Source organism: Trichomycterus rosablanca, chromosome 13, assembly GCF_030014385.1.
Source record: "Trichomycterus rosablanca isolate fTriRos1 chromosome 13, fTriRos1.hap1, whole genome shotgun sequence".
Taxonomy (NCBI): domain Eukaryota; kingdom Metazoa; phylum Chordata; class Actinopteri; order Siluriformes; family Trichomycteridae; genus Trichomycterus; species Trichomycterus rosablanca.
Window position 1 is genome coordinate 31,436,915 of NC_086000.1, and position 21,850 is coordinate 31,458,764.

The 21,850-nt window shown below is 41.7% G+C and overlaps 1 protein-coding gene across 5 annotated transcripts in view; it reads left to right on the top strand.

Annotated features, from left to right (window-relative positions):
- kif6 (kinesin family member 6) overlaps positions 1-21,850 on the top strand; it is a 133,051-nt gene that overhangs the window by 104,684 nt on the left and 6,517 nt on the right. For 2 of the 5 annotated variants that reach the window (XM_063006998.1, XM_063006996.1), the window contains exons 17-22: positions 1,162-1,243; positions 2,145-2,280; positions 4,757-4,827; positions 6,245-6,322; positions 8,920-9,000; positions 11,766-11,881. In XM_063006998.1, coding sequence (XP_062863068.1) covers positions 1,162-1,243; positions 2,145-2,280; positions 4,757-4,827; positions 6,245-6,322; positions 8,920-9,000; positions 11,766-11,881 — 564 coding nt within the window. The remainder of the gene's footprint in view (positions 1-1,161; positions 1,244-2,144; positions 2,281-4,756; positions 4,828-6,244; positions 6,323-8,919; positions 9,001-11,765; positions 11,882-21,850) is intronic. The other 3 variants (XM_063006997.1, XM_063007000.1, XM_063006999.1) reach the window with 3 other exon arrangements.

A 21,850-nucleotide genomic window follows, 5' to 3' on the forward strand; every position in this document is an offset into this window, starting at 1 on the left:
CATTATTTAAGTATGAAGATTGGTCAGTTGGCACAAAAGCTTTTTTATTTATATTCTTTTAAGAAACTTGGAAGCTGAAAATGTCATAAAAAATACTAAAAGCTCCACTTTCCAAAATATTGTGCCAAATTGGCGAATGTGTGAATGTTATACTTGGATTTTTTACAGTGTAACAATCTGCAAGTGTGAATTATTTACAGTAAAGCTAACTTTTTAATGTTTCTGCTTTGCATCATTCACACAGTAAATAACCAGCTACAGACGTTTGATCACCCCTATTTAAATTTCATGTTTTGTTGGATTTTCAGCATGATTTTGCTGCCAAAACAGCCTGACTTGTCGAGGCATGGACTCCACTAAACCCCTGAAGGTGTGCTGTGGTATCTGGCACCAAGATGTTAGCAGCAGATCCTTTAACTCCTGTAAGTTGTGAGGTGGGGCCTCCATGGATCGGACTTGTTTGTCCAGCACATCCTACAGATGCTCAATTGGATTGAGATCTGGGAAATTTGGAAGCCAAGTCAACACCTCAAACTCATTATTGTGCTCCTCAAACCATTCCTGAACCATTCTTGCTTTGTGGCAGGACGCATTATCCTGCTGAAAGAGGCCACAGCCATCAGGGAATAGCATTTCCATGTAAGGGTGTACATGGTCTGCAACAATGCTTATGTAGGTGGTACGTGTCAAAGTAACATCCACTTGGATGGCAGAACCCAAGGTTTCCATTCATCCCATAGTGCATCCTGGTGCCATGTGTTCCCCAGATAAGTGACGCACACACACCCAGCCATCCACATGATGTAAAAGAAAACGTGATTCATCAGACTAGGCCACCTTCTTCCGTTTCTCCGTGATTCAGTTCAGATGCTCACATGCCCATTGTTGGCGCTTTCGGCGGTGGACAGGGGTCAGCATGGGCACCCTGACTGGTCTGCGGCTATGCAGCCCCATACACAACAAACTGTGATGCACTGTGTATTCTGACACCTTTCTATCAGAACCAGCATTAACTTCTAATATATTCCACCCACTAACATGTGCCGTGATGAAGAGATAATTAGTGTTATTCACTTCACCTGTCAGTGCTCATAATGTTATCCCTGGTCTGTGTATGCATACAGTAAAAGCACTAATATGATCCGATATGTTCTGTTTCAGGTGTAATAGGAAGCCATGAGACTTCAGAACCAAACCCTGTAGAGGAGACACTACGTAACCAGATTGAAGAGGAGAAGAAAAAGTGTGTATATTTCCGGACTGTTACACCCTGTGGCCAAAAGTCTGTGGACACCCCTTTATTTATTAAGTTGGGGTGTTTTACACTCATTGCTAACAGATACACAGTCAAGTCACATTATTCTGACCACCAGCTAATATCCAGAGTAACCACCATGTGCAGCACAGACAGCAGCTAGACGGGCTGGGAGTGACTCAGTAAGGTCGTGGTAGGTTGTCACAGGTATCAGGACTGCAGTGCATCCCACAGCTGCTGGAGGGGGGGGTGGGGGAGGATCCATAGAGCGAACATGACGATTGAGGTGGTCCCGCAGATGCTTAATTGAGTTCAAGTCTGGGGAATTAGGGGGCCAGGGTAGTACTTGGAAGTCTTGCTCATGCTCTTCCAACCAATGTCAGACTTCTCTAGCCATGTTTAACCCAATAATACCTACTCTGTGGTGGTCCTGTGGGGGTCCTGACCATTGAAGAACAGCATGAAAGGGGGCTAACAAAGCATGCAGAGAAACAGATGGACTACAGTCAGTAATTGTAGAACTACAAAGTGCTTCTATATGGTAAGTGGAGCTGATAAAATGGACAGTGAAACAAGGAGGTGGTTTTAATGTTATGGCTGATCAGTGTATATTAGTCCACCACCACAGAGAATGAAGTTTGAATGTTAGTGGTGCCACTGGTCAGATGGCAGATTGGCAGTTTGCAGTCTCTGAGGGAGGAAAGGCTGTTATAGCTGCAGCTGTGGGGGAACTTTATATTATCGTTAATGTTTTGTCCAACAAGCTCATGATCAGGTGTCCACATACTTTTACCCACAGAGTTAAAGTTAAAGGTAACAGTGTATTTAGACTCAAACACATACTCAGATGTGGATCAGTTTTACAATCCCATTTTTGTCTTTTTTATAGTTATAAAAGCACATTTGGCCGATTAAAAGCCATGAAGACGGAGATTGAACACCTCCAACATCTGCTTCAGAGGTCAAAGATCAAGCTGCAGAAGGACTTTGAGGACTGGTGGATACAGCAGACTACGAAGTTACAGGTTTCAGATCTCTTTAAAGCCCACGACAAACCAAGCAGTTTATATTTAGTCATGTGAAATATTTAGTCATGTTAATGTCTGCCAAACTCTCTGGGAAAATCTCTGGACTCCAGATAATTTATGTTGCACAGACGTTTCTCACATCTAACAAGGTCCAGGTTTTAATGATGTCCAGCAACATCTGATCAGCAGACTGAGCTGCTGACACTGTTTTAATCTTTCCAATAGGAAATCTAAATCTTTAGACAGGACGTCTGAGCAGCTGTGCTGAAGTGCTCAACCTTGAATTTTCTCAGAGGAAATGACTTGTCCTGTACATTGAATTGAGATGTTTTGTTGTGGGCTTGTATTACTATTGGTCAACACTAGAGTACAGATAGACGTTTGATATCACTCTGAAACGTCGTTCAGTAATTTCATTATTTATTAGTATTTTAACATTTTATACACTTTGGTTACATTCATGACATTAACTGTAATTACTCATTACACAAGATTCATCAGTTCACAAGTTTAACGTCAAACACAGTCATGGACAAATTTGTATCTCCAATTCATCTGATTGCATGTCTTTGAACTATGGGAGAAAACCGGAGCTGCCGGAAGAAACCCACGCAGACGCGGGGGAAAACGTGCAAACTCCACACAGAAAGGACCCAGACAGCCCCACCTGGGGACTGAACCCAGGCCGTTCTTGGTATAAGGCGACAGTGCTACCCACCGAGCCATTGTGCTGCCCCATTCAGTAATTTAACAACAAATCTGACTGAATGACTCCTTTAGGCTGCTCCTGGTAGGGGTCGCCACAGCGGATCATTTAACCATGTATTTGATTTGGCACAGTTTGTATGCAGGATGCCCCTTCTGATAAAATCCTCATATTTATCCAGGCTTGGGTAAATACCGGTACTGATGGTAAACTGATGTGTGTCTCTGCAATGGTTAGGTTCATGCACCACCATGCACCTTCTATACAGACTAGGCATAACATTATGACCACTGACAGGTGAAGTGAATAACACTGATTATCTCTTCATCATGGCACCTGTTAGTGGGTGGGATATATTAGGGCAGCAAGTGAACATTTTATCCTCAGAGCTGATGTGTAAGGATTTGAGCGAGTTTGACGAGGGCCAAATTGTGATGGCTAGACGACTGGGTCAGAGCATCTCCAAAACTGCAGCTCTTGTGGGGTGTTCCCGGTCTGCAGTGGTCAGTGTCTATCAAAAGTGCTCCAAGGAAGGAACAGTGGTAAACCGGTGACAGGGTCATGGGCGGCCAAGGATCATTGATGCATGTGGGGAGCGAAGTCTGGCCCGTGTGGTCCGATACAACAGACAAGCTACTGTATCTTAAATTGCTGAAGAAGTTAATGCTGGCTCTGATAGAAAGGTGTCACAATACACAGTGCATCACAGTTTGTGGTGTATGGGGCTGCAAAAGGAGGAACAACACGATATTAGGACGATAGTCAATGTGCCAGATCGGTGTATATTTATGAGCTCAGTCTGGGATTCTGTCCGCTGAAACTCAGGCACTGCTGTTACCAGCAGCGTGGCTCTCACCATTACACCACACAAGCTCATTGACTGACAAATCCGATTGCTGACATTATGTTTTGGAAGGATAAAATGTGTCTCAAGGCATCTTTTAAAATAATATTTTAATTGTGCCGATGTGAATGTAAAACGAAAGAGGAACAGAGGTTGGTTGGTCATTCTACAGACACAATTGACCATTTCTGAGTGATGAAAGTTCAACCACCTGAAAAATCACCTTGGTGATGCTGAAACAGCAGTGTCGGTAAGGCATATGCTAGCCTGCAACCACCCTCAGCTAGACTGGTAGGAAAAGTGTACAATAAAGGCCAAAACAATGTGTCTGTCCAAAAACCTAGTGAGCTACCTTGCTGACTACTCCCATCTAGGCAGCTACCTAAGGATTTTAATAAGACATTGAACTTAGAAGGCAGCTTATTTAGATGCACTACTACTAGACAGCGGTTACATCACTGCAGTTTTCGCTTACTAAGCTAACACAGTTCGCCTCTGGCCATTCAAACCAATAGGCTGAGGCGACACAACCCGCTAGCATGCCAGCTATCATCTCCCTCCGTGTACTGAAAACAGTTAAATTGTCACTGACAAGCCCAAATTTGCAAATAATTGACACTTGTGCACCTTTATACAAATTAAATTAAATGATAATTTATTCACATTTGAAAAGAACTCAGTTTGTTGTTCTGCTTAGAAAGCATTAGATGCTCCCTCATTATTTAGTCAGATTATTGCTTCGAAAAAAGGTACCTCAGTAGGCAGCATTTAAGGATATCTAAAAATTAGAACAGTGTCTATGTAGAGAGCTCACTAGGTTTCCGGACAGACCCAATATATAATGATGATTATTCTGTGTTTAACCCAGATAAATTATAAGGATTTTAATTATGTATTTATGGAGTCCGTTTTTTATTCTGCAGCAGGATCAAGGCACAAAGAGTTCAGGAGCAAAAACAAACCAGGAACGTTCCCACTCTGTCGCCTCCGTCAGGTGAGACATTCAAATTCAAACACTTTGCCGGTTTGTTAAGTACACCACAATAAAGGTATATTTGTGATTATAAACAACTAAATGTATCTCAGCTCTGCTATCGGCTGGCTGGTCGCCAACGAACACACATGATTGGCCATGTGTCAGGACAGTGGCCTTAACAAGGTTCCTCTTTGCTGGGGCAATTGTGATGTGTGACGATTAGTCGAGGCACCAGCATGGGGGGTGGCTGATTATGGAACGCAGTGCGTGGCTACCCAAGCCAACACGGCATGTGAAGAGAAGAGATTGGCCACATATAATGACTTTGTTAACTGAAATGTACAAAAAGGTCCAAAGACAAAATATTAAATGTATTAAATATTTTTTTTTTGTATATACACTTTATTAGGAACACGGATGAAGCTACCTCTACCATAAATGTGAACTTTGCGGCTATACAATTACTGTAGCCCATCTCTCGCACTGTGATTATTTACACCCCCCTGTACCACATTTATAAATTAAAAGAGCCTCCCACTGAATGTTATCTAGGTTGTGGAACATACCCATTATGATGGTCCATCACCAAAATAACATGAGGTCAGTGGGAGTCCAATAATGGGCTATGGGGGATAACTAAGTACACAGAGTAACTGACTAAAGTCCACTATATTTACCGCCCTGCCGCCCTGCACCGGTGGCATTGTGCTGTCAGGCATCTGATAGTATAGCAAACAGTATTAAAATAGTTTAGATCAAATAATGACAAATGTATGATAATGTAAGATAAACTGTTGTTTAAAAGTTAGAAGAATATGTTTATATCTTACTTTATTATCCACAAATTTACATTTTCAGCATTTAGCAGATGCTTTTATCCAAAGGGACTTACAATTATGCCTAAACACAATTTTGAGCAATTGACTAAACCTTCTGATTACTAGTCAAGTACCTTAACCACTGAGCTATCGCTGCCACATTAGGATTTTAACGTCATGTTTTACACTTTGGTTACATTCACGACAGGAGCGGTAGTAACTCGTTACACAAGATTCATTAGTTCATATGTCAAACACAGTCATGGACAATTTTGTATCTCCAATTCACCTCACTTGCACGTCTTCGGACTGTGGGAGGAAACCGAAGCTCCCGGAGGAAACCCATGCAGACACGGGGAGAACATGCAAACTCCACACAGAAAGGACCTGGACCGCCCCACCTGGGGATCAAACCCAGGACCTTCTTGCTGTGAGGCGACAGTGCTACCCACTGAGCCACTGTGTTAACCATGTTAAACATTTATACACGTTATAGCTTGTCTTTATCTATAAAAGTTTTTTTTTTCCATTATTATTGTCGTTTTCTTTTTTTTTCTCTTTCAAAAAAAATTATGCTGTGATACTATTTTTTGTTGTATTTTCTATTTTTGAAATAGCAGCTCACACGATCACATCACTGACACCCAAGGCAGAATTCACAGTGACCAAAGTACTCTACCTGCAAGAGACCTGAGGTAAACTAACATGAAGCTTCTTAATTCTGCAACCATAAAACTTTCCTTGTGAGTTTGAATCCTGACAATCAGCTATGCTAATTAGATTAACAGAGTGACATAACTGTCTCCACAGTTAATCAGATTGACAGTAGTCTATCTCTGGAGTCTATTGGCTTAGCTATACAAACTATTGAACTTAGTACTCTTGTGATGTTTCATGATCAGCAGTTAAAACCAGATGCTTTATATTTTAAGGGTGCACTTTAGTCCTCACCCTCCCAGAGTTTCAGCCAAGACAAACTAGCTAGTGGATGAGAATTTCTAATGGTTGAACTATAAGTAAAAATGTCACAGTGCACCTATGCTGTATAGAATCTTTTTAGATCCAGAATATTTTATGGCAAAAGAAAACAAAAAATGTTGCAACAGTCCGTCTGCTGCTGAATAAGCATCAGGAGATCGATTTGCTGCCAAGATCACAGTAAAGAATGTGGACTGTTGTTTTGGTAGGAACGATCTGTCCAAGTCACATAAATAGCTTTAAATCTGTAGGGAAAGAGTAGAACGTGATCAAATAAAACCATCAGTGAGGCAGGACTCTTTGTGCTAGCACTGGTCACTGTTTAGGTTAGACAGGTACATCTTCCACTGCCACATCTACAGCTGCACAGTTATTACTGATCAAACAGTAGATACAGGATTCTGCAAATGTGTCCAACAGTCTAACATCAGGTATTAGATTTTGCAGACTCCAGTGTACTAATTTATTGTTGCTGCAATTTATCCATTACTTAGACTAGAATGTAGGTCACATGACATGTTTTTCTCATTTGCCTCCTAACCAAACTATTAACAGTTCTCCATATACAATTCACTCACCACTTGTACCACCCCTGCACTGGCCAAACAGAGCTGACACTATCACGCCAAGTTACTGGCTAAATTGCACAGTGGGACATACAGAAACACGGGCGGCACGGTGGCTAAGTGGGTAGCACTGTCGCCTCACAGCAAGAAGGTCCTGGGTTCGATCCCCAGGTGGGGCGGTCTGGGTCCTTTCTGTGTGGATATTGCATGTTCTCCCTGTGTCTGCTTGAGTTTCCTCCAGGTGCTCCGGTTTTCTCCCACAGTCCAAAGACATGCAGGTGAATTGGAGATACTAAATTGTCCATGACTGTGTTTGATATAACTCTGTGAACTGATGAATCTTGTGTAATGAGTAACTACCGTTCCTGTCATGAATGTAACCAAAGTGTAAAACATGATGTTAAAATCCTAATAAACAAACAAACAAACATACAGAAACACACTTTATGCACCCTATCGGCCACCACAGGTACAGAGACCTCTAATTTTACAGCACTTAATGAAGCCCTATCAACCCCCATTAGGCACAGCCAATTGTGTCTGTCTGGAAGCCTGGTCAGGTCAATAGCAGCACCTGGAATTTGAACTTAAGAGCTCTAGATCTCAGCAGTGGTGGGCTAGCACATTAGATCACATTAGACCAGCGCCCAGAATTAGTTTACATTTTAATTTAGAATGAAACTGCTGTGAAGCAGTTTTATTTTTAGTCAGGTCTAAAATAATACAGGCTTATACAGTAATGCAAATCTAAAAGTAGTGACTATTGTCTGTTTACATGTAAAATTCAATAAATCTTTGTTTTAAATTGTATTGAACTTTGGGAAATGCAAGATAAATAGGACTCCAGTCCTTATCTTGCTGCTCTAGCCTTGTGACGATATTAGCTGTCATGATGCTTTCTTTTTTTTAACCAACCTACATACCATCTTCTTAACCAGCCAACAATAGAAAAAGTTAAATTTGCTTTCTCAACAAATAAAGTAATTTAAAATTATGATTTTCTTTGTATCCTACCTTAAAAGTGATGACAACACTTTTACAAAAGATTGGCAGAACATTTCAGGTTTAATATTCTCTACTATCTTAACCAAGGAGAAAAAATAGAGGGGTGGTAAACTTCCAACCAATTAAAATCCTTTAAAAAATAAATATAAATAGCAAAATAGATAGCATCCAGATTCAAGGTCATATAAATACAGGAAAAAAATTAATAAACAAAAGTTACAGTTGAAGTATTAAAATATCTGAAAGATTAAAACAAATGAAAAAGGGCAGCTGGGACTTCAGTTCACTCCAGTGAGCACAGGCAGGTGCTGGAGCCTATCCCAGCTTTTCAATGGGCACAAGACACACAGTAACACCCTGGACGGGGTGCCAGTTCATCGCAGGGCAGACACACATACACACACACATTCACCTATAGGGCAATTCAGTGTCTCCAATGAACCTGACTGCATGTTTTTGGACTGTGGGAGGAAACCGGAGCTCCCGGAGGAAACCCACGCAGACATGGGGAGAACTTACAAACTTCGCACAGAAAGGACCCGGACCACCCTGCCTGGGGATCGAACCCGGGACCTTCTTGCTGTGAGGCGACAGTGCTACCCACCAAGCCACCGTGCCGCCCTAATTATGCAATAAACAGATATTTATACAGGGTGTACTTACTATTTCACACTACTGCAAAGATATTATAATAGAAAATCACAATTCTATATTGTGTTTTGTTTTTGTTGTGTTTTGTTTAGAAATACCAGCTCACATCACTCTATAAACACTCAAGACAGAACTCACAGTGACCAAACTACTCCACCTGCAAGAGACCTAAGGTAAACCAATGAGACAGTGGTAGCCTAGTGGGTAGAGAGCTGGGCAATCAGTTGAAAGTTTGAGAATCCCAGCTCTGCTATGCAGCCACTCTTGGGCCCTAGAGCAAGACCCTTAACCCTGTCTGCTCCAGAGGTTCACAGCGTCTGGGATATGCAAAATTTTGTTGTACTGTACACCTGTATATGTATATATATGACAAATAAAGGCATTCTATTCTGTTCTAATGTGAGCCTCCAGAGTAATGCAACAGTAAAGCACTTTTTGTTAATGAGTTTAAATCCTGACAATGCCTTATCAATCCAGTTCAAGAAGGCATAATTAGCCTTGCTAACCCAATAATAAATTTGGAATATCTGTCCAGTTTATCAGAGCAACACTAGAATATTTGTCAACTGCTGGTGTGAGTAAAGTATACAGAATAATGCCATCAGCACTCTACTGCCTGTGATGTTCCTTGAATATTTAAATAAAGGCACTGGTATACCTTATATCACAGGGAAAAGTTAGTGCCCTTTGTCCAGGATGTATTTTTACTTTGTGCCCAGTTGTTCTGGGTGATGCCAGACCCACCGTGACACTGATCAGAAAAAGGGCACTCAGGTGGTGCAGCGGTAAAACATGCTAACACACCAGAGCTGACATTTCGAACTCACTGGTTCGAATCCCAGCTCTGCCATCCAGCTGGGCTGGGCACCTACATGAACGATTGGCTGTTGTCCATACAGGGTGGGAGCCGGACAGGGAATCCTAATAACTGATGCGATTACAACCTCTGCTGACTGATTGATGGCGCCTGCCAGGGCTCTAGACTAACTTTTTGCACTGGTTGCACTGGTGCGCCTAACTTTTTTTTTAGGTGCACCCAAATTTTCAACCGCATCGCATTTAACACTTCAGTTTTACAGGTTCACTTTTTTTTTGTATCACTGTCCATATAGGCAATATTGACTTGTAAATGATTAACTAACAATCTGGTCAACATAAAGTTCTTTATTTGAAGCACAATTCTACAAGAAAGGTAACTTACTGAAAAAGTGTTGGTGCTTAAAGTGCTTCACTGAGCTGCAATTTAAACTCAAGATAAATGAAATAAAAAGAAAATCTAAATTGTTTATTAGGAGTTTAACGTCATGTTTTACACTTTTGGTTACATTCATGACAGGAAACGGTAGTTTATCTTCACACAAGGTTCATCAGTTCACAAGATTATATCAAACACAGTCATGGACAATTTAGCGTCTCCAATTTACCTCACTTGCATGTTTTTGGACTGTGGGAGGAAACCGGAGCTCCCGGAGTAAACCCACGCAGACACGGGGAGAACATGCAAACTCCACACAGAAAGGACCCAGACCGCCCCAACTGGGGATCGAACCCAGGACCTTCTTGCTGTGAGGCGACAGTGCTACCCACTTAGCCACCGTGCCGCCCGAAAATCTAAATTTAAAGTGCAAGTGTTTTAAGGGCTGCAAACTGAACATCTCATTTAATGATAAGAATATTACATATGGTTAATGCAGTAACGAGACGCATATTATTGACATAGGCTACATGACATGTCAGTTTGCCACTGATATTTTTAAAGAGCCTTAAAAAAAAGATGAACTGTGATATGACGTGGTAAAAGTAACCCGGACAGAACAAACAACGCTTGACGTGAAAAATAAACATCACACGTGAAGTTAATCCAGCTAAACACAGATACATGTGGAACTGTTAGACTGAATTTGATGGTTATTTCACACAGATGTTTGTTTGTATCATGGAACTTTAATGTTTTATCTATCGAGTCGAGCGCTGAGCAAATCGGTTATTTGCGCCAAGAGTCGTGAAAGCGAAGCAAAACTCTTCTCACGTCAATGAACTAAAGAAAACAACAACTGAGACAAACACGTCACGTCTTCTTATCACCGATATTTAATTGATGTTTTTACATAAAAAACAACATCTGTAACATCAGCACAAATGCTCACACATAATCTATACACTCCGCCATGATATTACTACTCTTAACTTTTGCTGTGTAATGCCCACCGTTGATGACGCTGATCCCGCCCTTCACTATCTCTGATTGGTTTGGACATATAGATATGATTAGATATGGGCCTAATGTGTGTCTGTTGTTGCACCGGAGAATTCAGAGTCACAGAGACTTTTTTTTCCCCTTGAACGGCTGGTCGCACCGGTGCGACCTCAGATTTTTTTCAGTCGCACCATTGACAAATTAGGTTGCATGTGCGACCAAATTGGTCGCACTCTAGAGCCCTGCCTGCACATAGTCGAGTGATAATGCGTTGATCAGGGTGTGGCTCTCCGTACACAAAGCCGATCAGAGTATGAACTCGCCTGGTGCAGGTGAAAAGATGCAGTCGGCTACTGTTCACATGTCGGAGGGGGCGTGTGTCAGTCTCGGCGCTCCTCAACCAGGGTGGAGATCAACATCAGTACAAAGTAAGCATAATGCAATTGGGTAATTGGATATGCTAAAGTCAGCATAAACAAAGTAATAAAAAAAAGTGGTTAATACAAACACTTTATTGTGAAATGTTTGTGTAAGCATCGCATACATACATTATATTTCTAATACAGTGACAGTACTTTTTATTAAATATTATTTGATGTTCATATTGTGCAATAAAAGTATATTTGAAAACACAAATAAACAAGGCTGTTCACTTGTCTTCCCTCTGCCTACACATTAATATGTAAAGGAACTCTAGTAAAGGAATGCTTTTTTACAGTGTATCTTGTTAACATGTTTTAGGGCCTTGACCTCTACTGGTTTTTCCTCCACATCTGTTCCCCTGACCGGAGACCAGCAGACTGATTCAGATATTCTGGCCTTCATCAGAGCCAGACAAAACCTGCTCACCAGAACAGGTACCTCATGTATATAAACACAAACCAAATTAAAATCAATCAATGTGTAAATAAAGTAAAATATATAATGTATATACTGTATATATATATATATATATATAATATATACATTAAAATGAACTGATGATTCTGAATAGACTGTTAGGTGATTTTTTTCGAGACTGATGGTGAGTATTCCAAAAAACGTTGTATAAAAAAAGATAAATTAAAAAACGAAAAAGTATTATTATTGATGTATTGTTTAACACAGTAACAGTTTTCCCATATATTTAATGCATTACAAACTTGAATATTTACTTGGCAGCAGTTTAAAATTAATAATCAAATGCAAGAGCACTCAGTAGACACAGCAGTGTAATGCACTAGCCCAAAACCACTGAGATCTTTAGTTCTCAGGTTTAAATTCCAGGCCGTGCAGGGCATCTAACAGGCACAAGTTAATTGGATTCATTGTCGCTGTACAATTGCGACCTCTGCTGTCTGATCAAGGCACCTGCAGAACATGTACACATTCATATATACCGGGTGAGTCAAAATTATTGACTCGAAAGACTTAAATGGCGGAAACCATTTATTCACAAAACATACTTCATATGTGTAAGATGATTTACAGGACAGTCTCACCCTGTTCGCCATCATGTTCAACACACAAAAACCAGCAAGCAACCGAACCATTTAATGCCCGTACACACATTTTGCTGGGAATAGATCCATTAGTGTTAACATAATTTTGACTCTCCCAGTATATACACTATATTGCCAAAAGTATTCACTCACCTATCCAAATCATTGAATTCAGGTGTTCCAATCACTTCCATGGCCACAGGTGTATAAAACCAAGCACCTAGGCTTGCAGACTGCTTCTACAAACATTTGTGAAAGAATGGGTCGCTTTCAGGAGCTCAGTGAATTCCAGCATGGTACCGTGATAGGATGCCACCTGTGCAACAAGTCCAGTCAGAAAATTTCCTTGCTACTAAATATTCCACAGTCAACTGTCAGTGGTATTATAACAAAGTGGAAGCGATTGGTAACAACAGCAACAAAGTGTTAGGCCACATAAAAATGACAGAGCGGGGTCAGTGGATGCTGAGGCGCATAGTGCACAGAGGTCGCCAACTTTCCACAGAGTCAATCGCTACAGACCTCCAAACTTCATGTGGCCCTCAGATTAGCTCAAGAACAGTGTGTATAGCTTCATGGAATGGGTTTCCATTGCCAAGCATCTGCATCCAAGCCTTACATCACCAAGCGCAAAGCGTCGGATGCAGTGGTGTACTCTAGAGCACTGGAGATGTGTTCTCTGGAGTGAAGAATCACGCTTCTCCGTCTGGCAATCCGATGGACGAGTCTGGGTTTGGTGGTTGCCAGGAGAACGGTACTTGTCTGACTGCATTGTGCCAAGTGTAAAGTTTGGTGGAGGGGGGATTATGGTGTGGGGTTGCTTTTTAGGAGTTGGGCTCGGCCCCCTAGTTCCAGTGAAAGGAACTCTTAATGCTTCAGCATACCCAGAGATTTTGGACAATTTCATGCTCCCAACTTTGTGGGAACAGTTTGGGTATTGCCCCTTTCCTGTTTCAATATGACTGCGCACCAGTGCAAAAAGCGAGGTCCATAAAGACATGGATGAGCGAGTTTTGGTGTGGAAGAACTTGACTGGCCTGCACAGTCCTGACCTCAACCCGATAGAACATCTTTGGGATTAATTAGAGCGGAGACTGTGAGCCAGGCCTTTTCGTCCTACATCAGTGTCTAACCTCACAAATGCGCTTCTGGGAGAATGGTCAAAAATTCCCATAAACACACTCCTAAACCTTGTGGAAAGCCTTCCCAGAAGAGTTGAAGCTGTTATAGCTGCAAGGGTGGGCCGACATCATATTAAACCCTATGGATTAAGAGTGGGATGTCACTCAAGTTCATATGCGTGTGAAGACAGACGAGTGAATACTTGGCAATATAGTGGACAGTGGCGACTCCTGCCAAATCTCTTAGGGGGGGCAATTGTTGCGATGATGGCCAAGGTGACCCGTTCAATGGGTAAATTAAAGCTTAAATAATTAACATCTTAAGTCATCTGTCAGTTTGCCCTCACAAATAACTTTGAACATGGAGAGAGACCAGCTTTACCATTAATCATAAAATTAAGTAAAGCCTTCACACTAACAATTTAATTCAGTCTTCATCAGATAGCATTTTATTTTAGGTGCAGCAGATCCAGAATAAAGATTGGCATCTGGGCTGATGTGCAATGAATAAATAAGTACAATTAAAGAATTGGGGAGATACAATAAGTGCAATCACAATTCACAATTTAAAAATGATATTACTTACTTGTAATTTACTTGTAACTTATAAGATTTTCCCCCCTTTGTAGACACTTGCTTGATGTTTAATTTTGGTCTGGGTGGCCCTAATTCTTTAGTTGCTAATTTATCCTGATTACTACGACGACTGAATGGCATTTCCCTTAATGACATGATGGAGTTGCTCCGAACTGAGGTAATGGTAGTCATGGTGACGAGATCGCTAGCTGCTCCAATTATCGCTACACCAGGTTACGTGTGACGCAAGCACATAAGTGCGAGCCCTCCCGGAACCCATTCAGATTGTATTGCAGAGCCTACAGTTCGAAAAAAAAAGTGCCTTAATATGAGAGTCTATGAGAGCAATCCGACTGAAATCGCCCAAAAGGGGCGGTACTGTACGGAACACAACTCGACGCTGATTGGACTACGATATTCAGAGGCAATACAGACTGTCACAGCTAGTTTAAGACTGGTTGAATGCGATAGAAAAATTTCTTCCCTTTGGTGGTGCGTCGCCCGATCACCCTAAGGAACGAGCCGCCCATGATAGTGGATATACAGAGACTTTAAAATGCTTGAATTTTAGTGCAGTTGTATTTCCCTGGTTATATAACACTAGTTAATACTGACATATTTAAGCTTTTTACCACAGAAGATTCCCGGTTCTTTAAGAGAAATACTTTTTCCTTCATTCCCACTGTTAACTACCAGAGGTGGAAAGTAACGAGTTACATTTACTCGCGTTACTGTAATTGAGTAGTTTTTTTTGTACTTGTACTTTTTAAAGTAGATTTTACAGCCTGTAATTTTACTTTTACTTAAGTATGTTTTGTATTAAGAATTGTAATTCGCTACATTTTAAATAACATCCGTTACTGAGTGAAAAAATGCTAAAAAGAATTGCGTCTGGGAAACTGCTGTAGTGAATTCTGCGATGGGGAGTCGGATCTTTTTAAAGAGCCGTATGGTTGGACAAAATAACTGAAACACCTGTCATTTTAGTGTGGGAGGTTTCATGGCTAAATTGGACCAGTCTGGTGGCCAATCTTCATTAATTGCACATTGCACCAGTAAAAGCAGAGTGTGAAGGTTCAATTAGCAGGGTAAGAGCACAGTTTTGCTCAAAATATTGCAATGCACACAACATTATGGGTGACATACCAGAGTTCAAAAGAGGACAAATTGTTGGTGCACGTCTTGCTGGCGCATCTGTGACCAAGACAGCAAGTCTTTGTGATGTATCAAGAGCCACGGTATCCAGGGTAATGTCAGCATACCACCAAGAAGGACAAACCACATCCAACAGGATTAACTGTGGACGCAAGAGGAAGCTGTCTGAAAGGGATGTTCGGGTGCTAACCCGGATTGTATCCAAAAAACATAAAACCACGGCTGCCCAAATCACGGCAGAATTAAATGTGCACCTCAACTCTCCTGTTTCCACCAGAACTGTCCGTCGGGAGCTCCACAGGGTCGATATACACGGCCGGGCTGCTATAGCCAAACCTTTGGTCACTCGTGCCAATGCCAAACGTCGGTTTCAATGGTGCAAGGAGCGCAAATCTTGGGCTGTGGACAATGTGAAACATGTATTGTTCTCTGATGAGTCCACCTTTACTGTTTTCCCCACATCCGGGAGAGTTACGGTGTGGAGAAGCCCCAAAGAAGCGTACCACCCAGACTGTTGCATGCCCAGAGTGAAGCATGGGGGTGGATCAGTGATGGTTTGGGCTGCCATATCATGGCATTCCCTTGGCCCAATACTTGTGCTAGATGGGCGCGTCACTGCCAAGGACTACCGAACCATTCTGGAGGACCATGTGCATCCAATGGCGGTGCCGTGTATCAGGATGACAATGCACCAATACACACAGCAAGACTGGTAAAAGATTAGTTTGATGAACATGAAAGTGAAGTTGAACATCTCCCATGGCCTGCACAGTCACCAGATCTAAATATTATTGAGCCACTTTGGGGTGTTTTGGAGAAGCGAGTCAGGAAACGTTTTCCTCCACCAGCATCACGTAGTGACCTGGCCACTATCCTGCAAGAAGAATGGCTTAAAATCCCTCTGACCACTTTCCAAGACGAATTGACGCTGTATTGGCCGCAAAAGGAGGCCCTACACCATACTAATAAATTATTGTGGTCTAAAACCAGGTGTTTCAGTTATTTTGTCCAACCCCTGTATATATATATATATATAACAACTCCCAGAAGCGCAACTCGGTTCCTTTGTTTCATTTTAAAGGGCCGTTCAATAGAATCGAATCATTCTACGACACATCACTAGTGGTTATACAGTTTGAAAAAGTTTTAAGGGACTAAAATTACACATTACACACCCCTAAATGTTTTAACTATTTCAACTATTGTGAGATATATCCACTTGTCCTGTTTGCATTACACAGGAGAGACCCCGCCCTTCTGCTTAAAAAGTAACTAAGTAACGTTTACTCTGAGTACATTTTAAACGAGTTACTTTTTACTTTTTACTTGAGTAGATTTTTAGACTAGTAACTTTACTCGTACTTAAGTAAAAATTCATTAAAGTAATAGTACTTTTACTTGAGTACAATATTTTAGAACTCTTTCCACCTCTGTTAACTACAAGCAGCAATTCACGAGAGCCGTTTATTTCGATTAGCCAATCAGAGGCTTTAATGAATACACTTTCCAAAATCGCGACTGCTCATTCGTCCTTTTCTGTTTCTCTTTTACTATAAACCAGCATGAATCACAGTCGATAAAAGGGCGTTAAAAGACACTGAGAGAAACAAATACAAGATAATGGTCGCAGTATCGCGGTTTTATTTCATTTTCAAGTCTCTTGCTGTGTGTTTTTGGGAATAAAACTGTACAGTGATTCACAATGAGACGCACAGCTCTCTCACACTCGCTGTGCTACTGTCTTTGGCCTGTAGGCGAAGTACAATACTTTATTGTATTTATTATTATTTATTAATAAATTTATTGTATTTATTGTTAAAGCAATAAGCCACGAGAGGCCGTGCGTTACTGTGATTTTAGCACGGGGATGACGTTCTCGAGTCTCGACGGTCTCGAGTGGCTTATTGCTTTTATAAAACGGCGGTCAACATAAAATACAATAAATACAACAATGTTTAATTCATAAATGTATTTATTGTGTATAAACTTACAATAAAACATTCTTCCGCGACGCAAGGTAGTTCGATTAACAGTGTTGCTAGGCAACATGAGGGCGAAAATAACATTAACTTTTTCTTTTCAGTGGCGTATTAATATGGAATGATGTGAGGTGGTCATAGGTGTGCGTTTATCGGGGATTTTACAACGGCTTCGAACGCGGCTCAGCCAATCAGATTTTAGGACCGGAACTATCCGTTTTATAAATTTACTTTAATACAATGTGTTTATGAGAAAACAACAGCCACAGATAGTCATACAAACCAAGATGTGCCACTCACTCACACACTCAGTTCATCATGTTCGTTTCTGTTTAAAGTTTAGGGAAAAAATACATCAATTTGAAAGGGATTCTAATGATTTTGTAGCTGTTTCTATGTGACTAAATTATTTATTTATTTATTAGGATTTAAATGTCATGTTTTACACATTTTGGTTACATTCATGACAGGAACGGTAGTTACTAGTTACACAAGATTCATTAGTTCACAAGTTTAATGACACAGTCATGGACAATTTCGTATCTCTAATTCACCTCAATTGCATGTCTTTGGACTGTGGGAGGAAACCGGAGCTCCCGGATCAAACCCATGCAGACACAGGGAGAACATGCAAACTCCACACAGAAAGGACACAGACCGCTTCACCTGGGGATTAAACCCAGGACCTTCTTGCTGTGAGGCGACAGTGTTACCCACTGAGCCATCATGCCGCCCGACTAAATAATTTATGAAAGAATACTGTGGCAAGCGGCCAGCTTGCCGTTCCCCTGGACGCTCCACCTGCTTATGGCACCGGCCGTGGGAGCGCTGTATCTCATGATGCAGTGCACCAACAGCCAAGACAGTAAAATGGGATTAATGGTCGAATTGTTTTTGGAGCGTTTTTGTAGAGAGTTTGTAGCGCATAGTGCATTTTGTGGTCAAGTTGTAATGAGTTCATAAAGTCACCATTTTTATTTTTTTAAGTGTGATGTACATTGTGACCTATGTGTTCATTTTCATATTCAGTAAGTGGGAGGGATCTGCTGTATGTCAGATCTGGCCTTTTTTCCACACCCTTGTAATTTACTCAAGCGCTATCGTTCCTAAATGAAAGTGCTTTTCTTTTAAATAAAATTGTGTTGTTTCTTTATGTCTTGCCAACGTCACAATATACATACATACATACATACATACATACATACATACATACATACATACACTGTATCACAAAAGTGAGTACACCCCTCACATTTCTGCAAATATTTCATTATATCTTTTCATGGGACAACACTATAGACATGAAACTTGGATATAACTTAGAGTAGTCAGTGTACAGCTTGTATAGCAGTGTAGATTTACTGTCTTCTGAAAATAACTCAACACACAGCCATTAATGTCTAAATGGCTTGCAACATAAGTGAGTACACCCCACAGTGAACATGTCCAAATTGTGCCCAAAGTGTCAATATTTTGTGTGACCACCATTATTATCCAGCACTGCCTTAACCCTCCTGGGCATGGAATTCACCAGAGCTGCACAGGTTGCTACTGGAATCCTCTTCCACTCCTCCATGATGACATCATGGAGCTGGTGGATGTTAGACACCTTGAACTCCTCCACCTTCCACTTTAAGGGTGCGCCACAGGTGCTCAATTGGGTTTAGTCCATCACCTTTACCTTCAGCTTCCTCAGCAAGGCAGTTGTCATCTTGGAGGTTGTGTTTGGGGTCGTTATCCTGTCGGAAAACTGCCATGAGGCCCAGTTTTCGAAGGGAGGGGATCATGCTCTGTTTCAGAATGTCACAGTACATGTTGGAATTCATGTTTCCCTCAATGAACTGCAGCTCCCCAGTGCCAGCAGCACTCATGCAGCCCAAGACCATGATGCTACCACCACCATGCTTGACTGTAGGCAAGATACAGTTGTCTTGGTACTTCTCACCAGGGCGCCGCCACACATGCTGGACACCATCTGAGCCAAACAAGTTTATCTTGGTCTCATCAGACCACAGGGCATTCCAGTAATCCATGTTCTTGGACTGCTTGTTTTCAGCAAACTGTTTGCGGGCTTTCTTGTGCGTCAGCTTCCTTCTGGGATGACGACCATGCAGACCGAGTTGATGCAGTGTGCGGCGTATGGTCTGAGCACTGACAGGCTGACCTCCCACGTCTTCAACCTCTGCAGCAATGCTGGCAGCACTCATGTGTCTTTTTTAAAGCCAACCTCTGGATATGACGCCGAACACGTGGACTCAACTTCTTTGGTCGACCCTGGCGAAGCCTGTTCCGAGTGGAACCTGTCCTGGAAAACCGCTGTATGACCTTGGCCACCATGCTGTAGCTCAGTTTCAGGGTGTTAGCAATCTTCTTATAGCCCAGGCCATCTTTGTGGAGAGCAACAATTCTATTTCTCACATCCTCAGAGAGTTCTTTGCCATGAGGTGCCATGTTGAATATCCAGTGGCCAGTATGAGAGAATTGTACCCAAAACACCAAATTTAACAGCCCTGCTCCCCATTTACACCTTGACACCTTGACACATGACACCAGGGAGGGACAACGACACATTTGGGCACAATTTGGACACAATTTAGACATGTTCACTGTGGGGTATACTCACTTATGTTGCCAGCTATTTAGACATTAATGGCTGTGTGTTGAGTTATTTTCAGAAGACAGTAAATCTACACTGCTATACAAGCTGTACACTGACTACTCTAAGTTATATCCAAGTTTCATGTCTATAGTGTTGTCCCATGAAAAGATATAATGAAATATTTGCAGAAATGTGAGGGGTGTACTCACTTTTGTGATACACTGTACATACATACATACATACATACATACATACATACATACATACATACATACATACATACATACAGTGTATCACAAAAGTGAGTACACCCCTCACATTTCTGCAGATATTTAAGTATATCTTTTCATTTGACAACACTAACAAAATGACACTTTGACACAATGAAAAGTAGTCTGTGTGCAGCTTATATAACAGTGTAAATTTATTCTTCCCTCAAAATAACTCAATATACAGCCATTAATGTCTAAACCACCGGCAACAAAAGTGAGTACACCCCTTAGTGAAAGTTCCTGAAGTGTCAATATTTTGTGTGGCCACCATTATTTCCCAGAACTGCCTTAACTCTCCTGGGCATGGAGTTTACCAGAGCTTCACAGGTTGCCACTGGAATGCTTTTTCACTCCTCCATGACGACATCACGGAGCTGGCGGATATTCGAGACTTTGCGCTCCTCCACCTTCCGCTTGAGGATGCCCCAAAGATGTTCTATTGGGTTTAGGTCTGGAGACATGCTTGGCCAGTCCATCACCTTTACCCTCAGCCTCTTCAATAAAGCAGTGGTCGTCTTAGAGGTGTGTTTGGAGTCATTATCATGCTGGAACACTGCCCTGCGACCCAGTTTCTGGAGGGAGGGGATCATGCTCTGCTCAGTATTTCACAGTACATATTGGAGTTCATGTGTCCCTCAATGAAATGTAACTCCCCAACACCTGCTGCACTCATGCATCCCCAGACCATGGCATTCCCACCACCATGCTTGACTGTAGGCATGACACACTTATCTTTGTACTCCTCACCTGATTGCCGCCACACATGCTTGAGACCATCTGAACCAAACAAATTAATATTGGTCTCATCAGACCATAGTACATGGTTCCAGTAATCCATGTCCTTTGTTGACATGTCTTCAGCAAACTGTTTGCGGGCTTTCTTGTGTAGAGACTTCAGAAGAGGCTTCCTTCTAGGGTGACAGCCATGCAGACCAATTTGATGTAGTGTGCGGCGTATGGTCTGAGCACTGACAGGCTGACCCCCCACCTTTTCAATCTCTGCAGCAATGCTGACAGCACTCCTGCACCTATCTTTCAAAGACAGCAGTTGGATGTGACGCTGAGCACGTGCACTCAGCTTCTTTGGACGACCAACGCGAGGTCTGTTCTGAGTGGACCCTGCTCTTTTAAAACGCTGGATGATCTTGGCCACTGTGCTGCAGCTCAGTTTCAGGGTGTTGGCAATCTTCTTGTAGCCTTGGCCATCTTCATGTAGCGCAACAATTCGTCTTTTAAGATCCTCAGAGAGTTCTTTGCCATGAGGTGCCATGTTGGAACTTTCAGTGACCAGTATGAGAGAGTGTGAGAGCTGTACTACTAAATTGAACACACCTGCTCCCTATGCACACCTGAGACCTAGTAACACTAACAAATCACATGACATTTTGGAGGGAAAATGACAAGCAGTGCTCAATTTGGACATTTAGGGGTGTAGTCTCTTAGGGGTGTACTCACTTTTGTTGCCGGTGGTTTAGACATTAATGGCTGTATATTGAGTTATTTTGAGGGAAGAATAAATTTACACTGTTATATAAGCTGCACACAGACTACTTTTCATTGTCTCAAAGTGTCATTTTGTCAGTGTTGTCCCATGAAAAGATATACTTAAATATCTGCAGAAATGTGAGGGGTGTACTCACTTT